This window comes from Lissotriton vulgaris, chromosome 10 (assembly GCF_964263255.1).
Source record: "Lissotriton vulgaris chromosome 10, aLisVul1.2, whole genome shotgun sequence".
NCBI lineage: Eukaryota > Metazoa > Chordata > Amphibia > Caudata > Salamandridae > Lissotriton > Lissotriton vulgaris.
Genome location: NC_141698.1, coordinates 979,749,045 through 979,763,881, shown reverse-complemented (window position 1 = coordinate 979,763,881; position 14,837 = coordinate 979,749,045). Strand labels below are relative to the sequence as shown.

General features: G+C 44.7%; 1 protein-coding gene across 2 annotated transcripts in view; it reads left to right on the top strand.

Moving 5' to 3' along the window:
* Positions 1–14,008, top strand: part of TMEM106B (transmembrane protein 106B) — a 111,832-nt gene extending 97,824 nt beyond the window's left edge. For both annotated transcript variants that reach the window (XM_086941981.1, XM_086941982.1), the window contains exons 7-8: positions 11,218–11,271; positions 12,842–14,008. In XM_086941981.1, the coding sequence (XP_086798107.1) occupies positions 11,218–11,271; positions 12,842–12,980 (193 nt within the window). In that variant the 3' untranslated portion in view covers positions 12,981–14,008. The remainder of the gene's footprint in view (positions 1–11,217; positions 11,272–12,841) is intronic.
* Positions 14,009–14,837: the final 829 nt, after the last annotated feature.

Here is a 14,837-nt window from a genome sequence, read left to right as displayed (position 1 = left end):
TGTGGTGATTGGCAGAGTTTTCATGCCGGTTTACAGTCTCTGCTAGTAGAAATGTTGCCTGCCGCAGATGTTGGCAGACGATTAAACTTGTAACCAGCAGAGGCAAGTCAAACAACACCTAGGGTTGAGGTATGTTTTGCAGGATTAAACTTGGTCAGTGTTTTTTTTTTTTTTTTGGAGGGGGGAGGGAGCAATATTTGGGGTCGGAATGTGAACACTAATTAAACGTGGACTTTTCCCCTTAAAGAACATACCTGTCATTAGAACCTAAGGATTTCTGGGAAACTATGTTGTTTTGCTTTGTCTTTTGACATTTACTTAAATGTTATTTTTTGTTCGCAAAGAGAGGAAGTAAACTGATTCTTCCCCAACTGTCTAATTTCCATCCTGTGTACTTAGTTTACTGTACAATGTAAATCAGAGTTACTACTTATGGAATGAATTCCCTATCCAGGCAATCATTAGGACTCGGGTAGACAAAACATGCGCCGTCTCTTCGAGACATTTTATTTACATAAGATGGGCTTACTTCCCGCCCATAGCTTACCATTGGTTAGTGTTGCTTTCATTTACGTCATTCCCAATTGCCCTAGCATGCCTGCGTCATGTCCTCTTCTTGTGTTTGGCCTTCCATTATAGTATGGACCAAGTACTTGTGTCCTTTCACTGTTACCGTTTTTGGAGCTACTTTTATTGTGTTCCAGCACTCCACACGAGTACTTGTGTTTATAAACGGCTTGAAAAATATGGGGACACCCCTTAATGTCTCCTCTGCTGGAACTAGCTGTAGCTATTTTAATGGTTGTTCGGCTTAGTGTAGCGTGCTTTACCAAACTACACAAAACATGAAGAGTGTTTATTAAGATATTGTCTGCTGGATTGTCTGTAGCAAATAGTATTTTCATGCTTCTCACCTACTTGTGGTCAAATGCCACCGTGGGATGTTTGTCGGACGCCCTTGTTCCGTTTCCGGTGCATCCTGCCGCCTACTTTACCTGTTGGGTCACTTTTTAACACGACTCTGCCCTAGTCACGAAGAAGGCATGACAGAAAAGGACTTGTTGTTGCAAGTGGGCCGCCTCGACCTGGTAAACGCATGTTTCGGTGTTTGATGCACTTTTAAAAGCACATTGAACGTTTTGTAACGTAGGCAAGCCTGCTCGGTTTGTTTTCTTTTCACAAACAGTATTTTTGTTTTAAACTATTTGCAGACATGCCAAAATTTTAGAACAGGGAAGTGGGAGATTTAAAAATAGAAATCGTGTGAATGTAACTTCCCCATTGACTTCTATTGCAGAAAATGCAATTTCAGGCGGGAGACAGCTAAACGAAAGGCATTTGTACTGGAAAAATCGGGATTCTCCCGCCGGAATCGGGTCCATCTGCATGTATGACCATATGCATGATCTCTTAACCCCTCTGGCTGAAGTTCTGCTGCTTTAATGCCTGAAAGAGAGCTTCAAGATGTGTCAGGAGCGCTTGTTTATTTGCATGCAATGGTTTACAACATCAAGTACGTTGCATATAGGGTGACCGGATTTTTAAAACAAGCATTTACAATGCAATGGTTTCGCCTTTTGAAAAGTTTGAGCTATTGGCATTGTAAATGACAAAATTCGTATTTATGTGTTGGTTTTGAAAACAGATAAATAAATGGCATTGTCATTTACAATGCCAATAGTTTAGTCTCTGGCAAATGCCACACAAAAACACACAGACCCACACACACACACAGACCCACACACACAGACCCACACACACAGAGTGCCACACACAGAGAGAGCCACACCCAGAGCCACACACACACATAGCCACACACACACACACACAGCCACACACACACACACACAGCCACACACACACACCCAGAGCCACACACACCCACCCAAAGCCACACACACCCACCCAAAGCCACACACACACTCGGGAGAGCAAGCACAGCGAGGGGGCAGGGAAGCAAGCACAGCGAGGGGGCAGGCAGGGAAGCAAGCACAGCGAGGGGGCAGGGAAGCAAGCACAGTGAGGGGGCAGGGAAGCAAGCACAGCCAGGTGGCAGGGAAGAAAGCACAGCCAGGTGGCAGGGGAGCAAGCACAGCCAAGGGAAGTCAAGTCAAGTCAAGTCAAATTATTTATATAGCGCGCTACATACCCAGAGGGTTTCAAGGCGCTTGAGGAAGGGTGGGGAGTTACGTGTCGAATATCCAGATTTTAAGTTGCTTCCTGAATGCTAGGTGGTTCTGAGTGAGGTGAAGGTGAATAGGAAGTGAGTTCCAGGTTTTAGCTGCCAGGTAGGGGGAGGATCTTCCACCCATGGTGGTTTTGTTGATGCGAGGTACGGCAGCAAGGGCTTGGTTGGAGGAGCGTAACTGGCGGGAGGGGGTGTAGAAGGAAAGTCGTGTGTTGAGGCAGTCGGGTCCAAGATCGTACAGTGCTTTGTGTGCATGGGTTAGGAGGCGGAATGGAATCCTTTTATTGACGGCTAGCCAGTGGAGGTTTTTCAGGTGATCAGAAATGTGGTCTTTACGCTGGATGTCTAGTATGAGCCTGGCTGATGCGTTCTGGATACGTTGGAGTTTTTTCTGAACTTTTGCGGTGGTACCTGCGTATAGGGTGTTTCCGTAGTCCAGGCGGCTTGTAACCAATGCGTGGGTGACCGTTTTTCTAGTTTCGGTGGGGATCCAGCGAAATGTTTTTTTGAGCATGCGAAGAATGTTGAAGCAGGATGATGAGACGGCGTTGACTTGTCTGTTCATCGAGAGTGAGGAGTCCAGGATGACGCCCAGGTTCCGTGCGTGGTCCGTCGGGATGGGTGCTTTTCCAAGTGCCTCTGGCCACCAAGAGTCATCCCAGGCGGAGGGGGAGGTACCTAAGATTAGGACTTCTGTTTTGTCTGAATTCAGTTTCAGACGGCTGTGCTTCATCCACTGAGCTACTTCTTTCATTCCTTCATGTAGGTTGGTTTTGGCGGTGTTGGGGTCTTTGGTGAGTGAGAGGATCAGTTGAGTATCATCAGCGTAGGAGTAGGAGATGATGTTGAGGTTGTGTTGGCGTGCGATGGCCGCGAGGGGGCTCATTTATACGTTGAAGAGGGTGGGGCTGAGTGAAGATCCTTGTGGCACGCCGCAAATGACTTCGGTGGCCTCTGATTTGAATGGCGGGAGACGGACTCTCTGAGTTCTTCCGGCGAGGAACGAGGTGATCCATTCTAGAGCTTTTCCTTGGATTCCGATGTTTCTGAGGTGGTGTATCAGGGTGCTATGGCGTCTGTTGCTGCGATGAGTGCGGTCTCAGTGCTGTGTTTGGGTCGGAAGCCGGACTGTGAGGAGTCGAGGGATTTGTTGGTTTCGAGGAAGGCGGCGAGCTGGTTGTTGACAGCTTTCTCGATGACTTTGGCCGGGAATGGAAGGAGCGAGATGGGGCGGTAGTTTTTGAGTTCGGTGGGGTCAGCTGTGGGTTTCTTCAGAAGGGCGCTGAGTTCGGCGTGTTTCCAGCTTTCCGGGAAGGTGGCGGAGTTGAGGGAGCAGTTGATGACGTCTCGGAGGTGTGGTGCTATGATGGAGTCTGCTTTGTTGAAGATGGGTGAGGGCATGGGTCCGTGGGGGATCCTGAGTGGATGGAGTTCATCAGGCAGATGGTGTCTTCAGTAGAGATTGGGTTCCAGTCAGTAAGGATGTGCAAGGGGGATGAAGGTACGGCAGAAGGTTGGGTGGGTTGGTTGTCGAAGCTGTTGTGGATGTCAGCGATTTTGTTGTGGAAGAACGAAGCGAAGGAGTCACAAAGGGTTTGAGAGGGAGTGATGTCGTTTGAGTTGGCAGTAGGGTTGGTAAACTCTTGGACGATGTTGAATAATTCCTTGCTGTTGTGGGCGTTGTTGTCTAGCCGGTCTTTGAATGCGGCTTTCTTGGCAGTCCGGATCAGTTGGTGGTGAATGCGGGTGGCGTTTTTGAAGGCGTCTCTGGTGCTGGTGTTAGGGTCTTTTTTCCAGGCTTTCTCAAGGGAACGACAGAGTTTCTTTGATTTCTTGAGGTCATCGTTGAACCAGGAGGCTTTTTTGCTGGCTAGTTTGATTTGACGTTTTTTCAAAGGTGCTAGGTTGTCGGCGCTGTTGGTTAGCCATTGAGTGAGGTTAATGGCTGCTTGGTTGGGGTTCGAAGAGTGGGCCGGGGGGTTTTGAAGACGCGATGAGATCTGGTCGAAGGTGATTTTGTTCCAGTTTCTTCGCAGAGTAGGTTGAGGATGGTTGTGGGTTGTGGTCTTTTTGTAGACAAAGTGGACGCAGCTGTGGTCCGTCCAGTGGAGAACTGTGGTGTGGCTGAAGGAGATATGTTTGCTGGAGGTGAAGATTGGGTCAAGTGTGTGACCTTCGTAGTGAGTGGGGGTATTTACAATTTGTTTGAGTCCGAGGTTGGCGAGATTGTCCAGGAGGGTGGTGGTGGTGGTGTTGTTGTCGTTGCTTTTTTCCAGGTGAAAATTGAGGTCTCCCAGTAGAATGTAGTCCTCGGAGGGGAGGGCGTGTGGGGTGATAAAGTCAGTGATGTCTTCACTGAATTGTGTACGGGGTCCTGGTGGCCTGTAGAGGAGGGTGCCTCTGAGAGTGGTTTTGGGGTCGGTGTGGATCTGGAAGTGAAGGTGTTCGGGGCTAGCGAGGTTGACGTCTGAGCTGGTTGAGATGCGGATGGAATTCTTATGGACGATAGCGATGCCTCCTCCTGTTTGGTAGGTGCGGTCTTTTCGGATGATCTTGTAGCCTTCCTGAATGGCAATGGTGATGTCTGGGGCTGAGGAGGCGTTCCTCCATGTTTCCGTTAGGACGGCGACGTCCGGAGAGATGGTGTCTAGTAGATTCCAGAGGTCGATGGCGTGTCTGTGGACTGAGCGGGTGTTGAGCAGGATGCATTTTAGGTGGTTGGTATCAGATCTCTGCTTGGTGTTCGTGGAAGGGGAGTTGGTTTTGGTGCCGTCAAACTTGCAGGAGTTGCATGTGAAGGGTCCATGGGTGTGTCCAGGAGCGGCTTGGGCGCAGTTGGGGAGTCGGCCGGGGTTTAGGGCTAAGAGGGTGGAGGCGTCGTATGTAATGTGGGTGGGGTGGATGGTACGGGGGCAGGGGGTCTGGTGCTGGGCGCGGGCTTGGCGCGGACGGGCGTAGACGGGCTTACCTTTGGCGCACCTTCGGCGCAACTGGGGCGCGACCGCTGCGTGAGAACGCTGCGCGAGAACGCTGCGCGTAGAGACATCAGTCATATGCGGTTAGTGGAGGGGGCGGAGCGTGGGCGGGTCAGCTGGGAGGCGGGAGTGTGGTGGAGGGGCGGTCTGTGAGGCAACAAAACAACAACAAAAATGGCTGCAGACCGAAGTTGAAGCAGGTCGCAAGCACAGCCAGGCGGCAGGGAAGCAAGCACAGCCAGGGGGCAGGGAAGCAAGCACGGGCAGGGAAGCAAGCACAGCCAGGGGGCAGGGAAGCAAGCACAGCCAGGGGGCAGGGCAGCAAGCACAACCAGGGGGCAGGGAAGGAAGCGCAGACATGTTTCCAGTGCTAGGCTATTCTGAACAAACCATTGGTATCCAGCCTGCCACTCAAACGAAAACAACTCCCAAAATACCTTCTATGAGCATTGGTACCCAGGAACCTGCACTAGCCTAACTGACAGAGTGGGTGTGTCTCAAACGCTGTGGGGTTAGGGTTAGGTAAGACGTGTGGAGTAGGCCCTTTTTAAACACCCACCCCTCAGACAAAATCCACAAATGTGTGAGATAATCAGTGTTTACCTCTTCATTCACAAATGCACTTTCTGGAGCTAAATTCAGCATTTACTGTTCCTATGAGTCAGCACTCAGAATGTACCCTCGCAAATAGTGTTTGAGCCCACAAATGTTAAACTTCGGTGTGAGATATGGTTTGTGAATGAAGCCATAGAACTCCCACGCCCTACAAGTGACTAGTCTCCAACAAACAGAATCCTAGAAATAGCAGAGAGGCACACCTCATAGGCACAGCAATAAAACTCTTTAAAACATGTTTTGGGAAACGGAATGGCAGGAAATGTGGCACAAAACTGCAGACCTATCATTTCACTTTTAGTCCTGACCCATTATTAGCGGGTGAGGTGTGTCTGCAGGAAGGAAACAACTTGCCATCTCTGTTATACAGATAAACCCTAAACAGAAAGCAAAGAGAACAGCACCATTGGGGAGGGTGCAAAGCCAAAACACACACAACAAAGAGAACGTCAAGACACAGCAACAACCAGTGCAAGAAACACCAACATGTAAAGCAAAACAAACACAACTGTAAAAGCAGTAATATTAAAAACACGCTGGAAACAAGACAAACAGACACGAAAAAGGCAATATAAAGAGTACACGCCAAATGCATATAAAATAAGATACAATAAAAGGCAAAATAATTTCAACAAAAAGAACAAGACATGCTAAAAAGAGACCACACATAAAATATGACACGCAAACGAAGTAAAGCGCCAACCACCTGTAAAATGAGGCTGCTCTTACAATGAGTGCCCACCTGAAGTGATGGGAAGTCGATGGAAGAGCCATCTCCTCACACTACATACACTCTATTGAACAGCCTTACTGTGAGGACCTCGAGTGGGAATAAAATAAGTACAATAGGGTGCGTCCACGTACGTAATAGCACCGATCCCCCTCAAGTAACGCAATGACCAGCATGAAGCAGTGTGACATCACCACGGCAGATCAAAGAGCACCAAAACCTTCTCGGTACAAACACATCGCTGGGTCACACTGGTGTAGCGGCTCCTCCTGCGAAGGTGAGGGGTGACCCACCGGGTCAGACACAGAGGACGTGGCAAGCCGGCTAGCCGGACAAATGTCCTGCACTGTGCAGCGAACAGAAGAAAAACGAAAGAAGCGACCTTTGAGAACTTGTGAAAGAGGCAGGGTTTCTGAAGAAATCATTACTCACGTCTGTACCTGACCCCACCATCCGCTGGTGACTCAAGGGATGGCAAATATCTTCTGGGATCAACCTGAGAGGCTGCAAGAATGCGGACCTCTGGGACCTATGCTGGGCGCTCCTATGCCAGGCCTTTAGAGACAGCTGGCACAGCTTCAAAAACAACTGCACCCGCCGTGTACTGCAGGAAGGACGCTGAAGAGGGGGCATATGGGGGGCTGCCCACAGGAAGGGGGTCTGCCCACAGGAAGCGGGGCTGCTGTGCCTTTTGCAGGAAAGAGAGGTTTCGCTTTGACAACCACCAACTATTTCTGCCATTGCATTGCCTATAAATTCATACCCCATACCCCAAAAATCCATAATCTCAAAATCCTTACCAAGAAAACCATAACCTGCAATTTTTGGGGCTAGATGTTACCAATAGCGGTCAGAATGGAGGCGAGAGGGAGGGGCGGGAACGGGCTCACGGACAGCGGGAGTGGGGACGGGCATACGGACAGCGGGAGGGGGGACGGGCACAATAACAGCAGGAGGGGGGACAGGCACACAGACAGCGGGAGGGAGGACAAGCACACGGAGAGCGGGAGGGGGGGCGGAAACGGGCACACAAGACATAAAACAAACAGGGAGATGACACGAGACGGGGTAGACGTACAAAGTGAAAAGAAAATTTTCTCAAAATGCTGCTTACCGGATCGCATCCTGGCAACTTAAATCTCGCAGCCCACTCCTGCAAAAGCCACTATGAAATGAACAAAACATGGCGTCCCCCCCCCAAAAAAAAAACGACCGCCCACCGCCTCATGACGCACGAAAATGGGCGGGATGAGTAAAAATCGCCGGAACGCCCAGGAATCTGCTCCGGCAATGACGGACAGATCTCTCTTCCAATGGCTAGCCTCCATTTATGGAGCTAGCCAATGGAAAAGAAGGCGGGACAAAGTGCCCATACTGTTAAAACATAAGATTTTGTCTGCGAGAAACGCTGCTGCGCAGCTTTCGACAGGCGAAACTAAACAATAACTGGAATATTTCACAAACTTATGAATTTACTGAAATCTGCCAAGACAGATAAAAAAATAGGGCTTGCCATCAGTAAATCCGGGTTGCTTGGTCACACTGTTTAATTTGTTAACGGTTTTAATAATTTTAAGTCATAACAGATCACATTTTTCTGTGTTTTCTGTTTTGCTCCCCTTCCCCCAATCTGTTGTTTAGCTTGCCCCATCCCTCCTGCATTGTGTTGCTTGCCCTGCCAGTGTTGGCCACTGCATTGAGTTTTTCCCCCTAACTTTCAGTCATGCTGCTAATCAGCATGGCTAAAAGACATTGACAAAGCCAACTGCTGTTGCGTAGGCGAGACCTATTAGCTTTGCCAATGCTTGTTTTTAAAGATGCTTCGATACATATGGACGAAGGACAAGAGCTACGAGGACGCCGAGAGTTCAGAGAGCAGTATCTAAATTAAAATGTGTTCAGTGGATTTAGTATTAATACGTCCGCTCTAAAGAACTAGTGATCAGCCCTTCAATGTGTTATGCCATAGAAATTAAATGATCAGAGTATGACTGGAGACCTTCACTACAACATCATCTATGTGACTTAAACACATATATATATATATATATATATATATATATATATATATATATATATATATATATATATATATATATATATATATATATATATATATATATATATATATATATATATATATATCTCTCTATTGGTTCCGTGTGGTAATGTTTTCCTGTGTGGAGGACCAACACCATAGCTGTGTGTGAGATTGGTCTAGGCTCATTTACAGACACTGCTAGCCTGCAGTCGAAATATATATGGTGTTCAGTCAGAAGTGTTGTGAAAGAAAATGCAGGCCAAATTAGTAAAGGCTTTGTGTTTGGTCTTTAGGAGGATACTTAACGTCACAATTGACACAATGGTGATGTTATTTCTTGGGGTTTGCCTAAACAGACACCTTGTCAAGTTGACATTGGGGACATTCCAATCCATTGCTATGTTTTCCAGTCATTAAGGCATAAAAAGTCAATGTTTTCTATTTTAACTCTGTTTTTTCATTTGTTAATGGGGAACAGCTCTGTTAAGACATAAATTGAACTCTAACACCAGTGTGCAGATGCTGGCGCATTTATATTTAGTGATTTGTTAAGTAGCTTGCGCAAATTGCTGAGTTTTTTCTAACTCCATTTAGTTGCCATTGGTCAGGGTTCCATGTTGAACACAACTGTCATCCTTTTCAGAACCTGACACCCACTTTGCTCATCACAGATCCCTCTTGTTGACTGATGCAGCTGACGTCATTACACATGGCATCTGACGGAACTCATAAAAACTTGTCTCCTTCTGTATTCTGAAGACCCTCTCCGAAATCCGCAATATGTGCTACATTTACTGGAACTTACTGGGACAAGGATGTCGGAAAACCCGGCCTGTCCCAGAGTATCCGAGACATATGGTCACCCTAGCCAATAAGTGCCCATTAGTCCTTAATTGTATTTTTTGAGATCTTTGCATCAGTAGCTCTTCTGTTGTGTTTCTTTTCTAAAAATGAAAAATTCTCAGCAGTACCTGTCCATGGCCTATAGGCCAGAATTTACAGAAAACCCCTGTTAAATGCGAAAGATCTTGTCCCTTGAACAGTTAAAGTAAATGAAGCGCCCTTACAGTTTTTTTTTACTTGTTCACTCTAAATAGAGTATTATGCCATAGACTGGTAAAGGAGAGGGCAGTATTTATTTTTCAATTTGCCGTGGTCTCACCCTTAAGTTACCGTGAGAAGGAGGTATGATGGCTCCAAAGTTCAGGACCTATGATCAAGTTACGCAGATGCAATCTGGGATTGCTTGGTGGGAGCTTAACATGACCCAGTTTGTGATACCTTTCACATTCTCATAAAAGTAGTGGAAATAATGGCGGTCCTTATGGTGTCCAAAGAGCGTGCTGACATGAATGTCCACCCACCTGCAAACAGTCATAGTAGTCTGGAATATAGTAGGGAAGTCAGAAGGACATAACTATGTATATATGCTGCAGTTGATCATAGCACACAATGGTTTTCCCCTACATCCCGGGGTTTATGAAGGTGGAAGAGGTTGAAGGGAAGCCCCAGAGCTTAGAAGATTTGTGCGAGGAGGCCAGACTGTTGGGCTTTACTGCTTTCTGTGAGAAATTGGGCACACAAACGTTCTGATGCATGCAGGACTAGCAACCAGCTATTCATAAAGTTACTCAGGTGTTACCAGGTTTTACAGAGGGTGGAACATTGATATTGAGGCTGCATTCAATGTTGATTCTGTGAGAAGACTAAAAACTGGCCCACATCAATGACATCTGGTGCAGGGACATGTAGGAGGAACTGGTAGGAAAGCAGTGTTTTATTAAAACTGCTGGGCGTTTACACAAATGCCAGGTTGAAGATAGTCAATTAAAAATGTGTAGACAGATCATATGTTAAACCATGGCAATTGCATAGAATGAAGACTGGAAATACAGTTTTCCCTAAATGTAGAGTGGCATTAGGCACTTATATATACATGTGTTGGGAATTTGCAGAAACTGCAAACTTCTGGGAGACGTATTAGAAAGGGTGTGCTCATTAACTGCTATTGCTTTCCCTGTGAATATTCCTTTGTGTATATTAGGAATGGTTCGTGTATATTAGGAATGGGTAAAAGGAACAAAAAAATTGAAATGTATGCAAAAGTAGTTCATCCGGGCGTTGGAGTGGCCCAAAAAGATATTGCAGAACGATGGATCAAACACAGAACCCCGTCATTACAACAGTCGAAATGGGAGATGATTAAATAGCTAACGGGAGAGGGCGACATCCATAAGAGACCCCAGTATCGGGCAGGAGGTACAGAGGACACCGTGGAATGGCACTTAGTGGCAATTGGGCTGAAACATGGTAGTATGGTTGACCTACCTGATAAGGAACGTCAGAAGAATAATACCCTGCTTGAGTAGGAAATTAATTTGATTGTAAAATATTGATATATACGTTAATTTACTTGTACAGACCTAGATGTAGCATGATGAGATCCACTTGTGAAGATGGGGAACTAAAGGGATGGTGAGCTGCATATTATTGGGGTAGCAGGGAAAGTTTGTTTGATCTGTTTGCTTTGTGGAAAAACTATTAAAAAAAAAAAGAAAAAGCCCATTTTAGATATTTCTTATGATAAGATTTTTCATATTTATAAATTTATTTTTTAGCCTTTATATGTGAAGATACGCAACTTACATTTTGTATTTTCTCATTTTAGCCAATACTGCACCTTGCCATCCATAAAGGTCCATAACATGGTTGTCATGATGCAGTAAGTATGAATTATTCTTGTAACTTGTTATTGTCTGGATGATGAAGACGCTGCAGAGCTCCAGGCAGTTTCATATCCTATGTTCTGTACTCGGCTGTGTATGCTACTAAGATATAAACATACACACCATTTATGTTATGGTGGCGTAGTTTCCAATTGTGTAAACTTTAAAAGGTGCTCAAAGTACACAATATCTTCATTGTATTTGCGTTCAAGTCGCATCAATTAAACCTGAATGCGTAAATTGTAATTTAAGGTGTTTCTCTTGTTGCGTATACATTTATTTGAATATTACCACTTTCCAGCACCCAAAGATGACAGACCCTTAGTTTTAAGATAAGCTGTCAGTCATTTGTCTGTAATTAAATCCTAGATTTTATCTATAATTAGAACATGTCTGATTTGTTTTGTTCTATGCAAGAAAGAATCAACTTAGTTACTTATTTCTACTTTTGAGAGAAAATTAATTATGATACCAACCAATAAGGAAAATAACATTTAGCCTCATTAACGAAAATGAGCCAATGCAGTTTGATATCGCTTTTGTATATTTTTTTTATATACATTTCATCAAAGCATACATACATTACATTTGCAATCTGCGAGGCTTCAGCCTATTTTTCTCGACCTTTTTGTAGCCATCATCCTGCATTGGGCCTCATTCTGCCCAGCACCACCATCTTTTCAAAATTGCCGTACAGAGTAGGGAAGGAAGTTGCTTCATTGGGCCTTTCGGGAGCCACACCTGGCTTGTCACTGACTGCGCTCTCGACCTAGTGGTCTATTAGAACACTTGTAACATGTCAGTAACCCAGTCCCAGCCCCGCTGCCACTCAGGTCAACTGGGCTACTTGGGCAGCACTTTTATTACAGGCTTGGAACTTTGAAACATCTAGAGTCATTGGCTTTGATCATCAGTTGGATAGCTCAGTGAGTTCAACCACACACTGCTGAGATCCGTGTGTTATCCGCAGGTCGCAAGGCGCACTTTGCCTACATCTCTACTTGGGCTCAAAAGGCAAGTGGAATCTGCTAGTATTGATGGTCCGCATAAAAAAATAGTAACGTTTTTCTGTTATAGTTAACATGTATGTAGCATATCAATGACTAAACATTAGACACTAAGATAGGTAGAGCAGAGTGTTTTTGGTAATCTGATGTATGAAGTATGTAAACTTAGTAGAGCAATGTTTGCCACTCTGAGCTGATCACTGTCCTGATGCAAATTTATCAGGATTGCAGCTTGTGCAATACCACACTTACCACCCGTACACATTTCATCAGATAAAACCTGGCAGGATTTGTGAGAAAAAAATAGAGCACATTCAGAGTTTTGCACCTCTTAATTGTGGGGAAACATGCCCTTTCTCCCTATTGCAAGTGGCGAAATTCTACATCCGGAAGTACTTCCTCACACTCACTTATCTGTATTTGCTGAGTGTGGTAAAAAAAAAGTGGAACTCGTAATGAGGAAAGCGAAAAGTTTGCTCTTGACTGGTGCAATGTGTTGCCTATGTGACTGCAGACAAACAGGCAGTAATGTATCCATTTGTCCTTTTCTCTTTTCTAGAGTCACTGTGACAACGGTATATTTTGGTCACTCGGAGCAGATATCCCAGGAGGGATACCAGTATGTGGACTGTGGAGGAAACACCACTTACCATCTGGGCCAATCAGAGCTGCTTTCTGTTCTTCACCCACCACAATAAAAGAACAGGGGCCCATCTTGTGCTTTTCATTGCTGCCACTTTGACATTTAATAATGCGGATTGAATAAACGGGTTATTTCCTGGAGGACGAAGAGAGGGGCGGTTGTGGAACATAAAAGCCAGCTTTCTGTGTAGAAAGCTATGTGCAAAATGTGTCTAGCACAGAAATGTTCAGAGGCTGGAGTTTTACCAGTATTGCCATCTAATGAAGGTTGAAATGATTTTAATAAGCAGTAGTTAATTCTAATTGTAAAATAATGATTATATCCATTCATGCAGATCCCTGCAGCACACAGCTTTGTGATGTGCATCCTCCAGTGAAACTGAATGCTCATGAAGAAATCTACCTACATGAATTCCAGCAACATATTGATAACATTCTTTCTATTCTGTGTCACAAACAAGGGACATATTTAATTACATCATAATAACATTTGTACTATCTTTGTAACATTTGTAGGTTTTTGTTGTAAATTAGAACTCTGGCTTGCACACACGCTCTCTGTACTAACAGAGTAGTCATATCCGTGACGTGGTCCTTAATAGGTCCTTACTGAAGGCGGGAGATAATTTATTAATGCTTATTATAAAGGTACAGACCTAAATCTCTAAGTTGACTATTTTGTTATTTCTTATGTATATAATATAGTTTTTCTTTGTTTTTTATCTCATAGAGTCGGTTTAAAAGCATTCACCAGAACGATATCGTTTAAACTGGTTTTCGTAGCAGTTAATGTGCGTTCAGTTAGGTAATTTAACTTTTAACTGTCAGGTTTTATTAGGGAAAAACCTGAACAGGAAAGTGACTGATTTTCATTAACATAAGTTTGGTCCCTGTTGGATCTATCTTAAAGCCGCTTCAAGAGGAGATATTGACACAAATACTTAACAATCGTACTTAGTCGTTTTTATTATGCCATTTTCATGAAGGGAGTAAAGAGATGCATCTGCTTTTTTTAAAAAAAGATTCCTTAATAACATTGTGTTTGTTGTGTTTTGTGTTCAATAAACTACCTTCTGTAAAGGTTTAGACATGTAACTATTTCAATTCTTCATACAAATCTTCCTTAGGTGCCTAGGTATTTTCCTGGGAGTATGTCACTGATTTTATAAGGTAAAACACCTACAAGAGGAATGTGGAATTAAGATATTTCCCACCTACTCGTGGTTCTTCTTAGATTAAAAACAACACACACTGAGTTAAACAAGAGAGGTTTTGTGAAATAAGCTATACAGAATAATTAGTTGCTATTCTATTTTGCAGAGGGCTGGTAGACCTAAGAAAGAGTAGAGATCATGAAACGGCCCGGAAATGCAGACTGTAGGATCTACACCTGTTTTTTTTTCCAATTATGTTGTAGTTTGCCTGCCCACTGCAGGACTGCTAGTGAACCATCCTACTGTGACACTGACCTACTCCCCCCCCCCCCCCCCCCCCACAGCTGAGGGTGCGAAAGTGAGGAACGCCCCACTACAGATTGTGGCAGCTTGAAACTACATATGCGAACCAGCCAAATTGATGGGAAAGGACCTTCTAAACCTACAACTATACCTGACAAAAACACACACTTTGTGATGCAACATGCAACAATACCAAACACCAGACACACCCCAATATAACTGTATTATGTTACATTAGATTCTGTTAACCAATATTTTGGTATAGCAAAGATGTACATGATACTATAACTGTATATATTTTTTAATGCAGCAATAAAAAGAAGATCAAACAAAAAAAAAGTAACCAGTCAAGGCTAGTGTTTAACGACTAGGGTGGATAAAATTATAAACCCTCCCCCAATGCCCCTCCGTACATCAGAGGTCCTATTGTCCTAAATTCCTAGGGGGTCCACACCA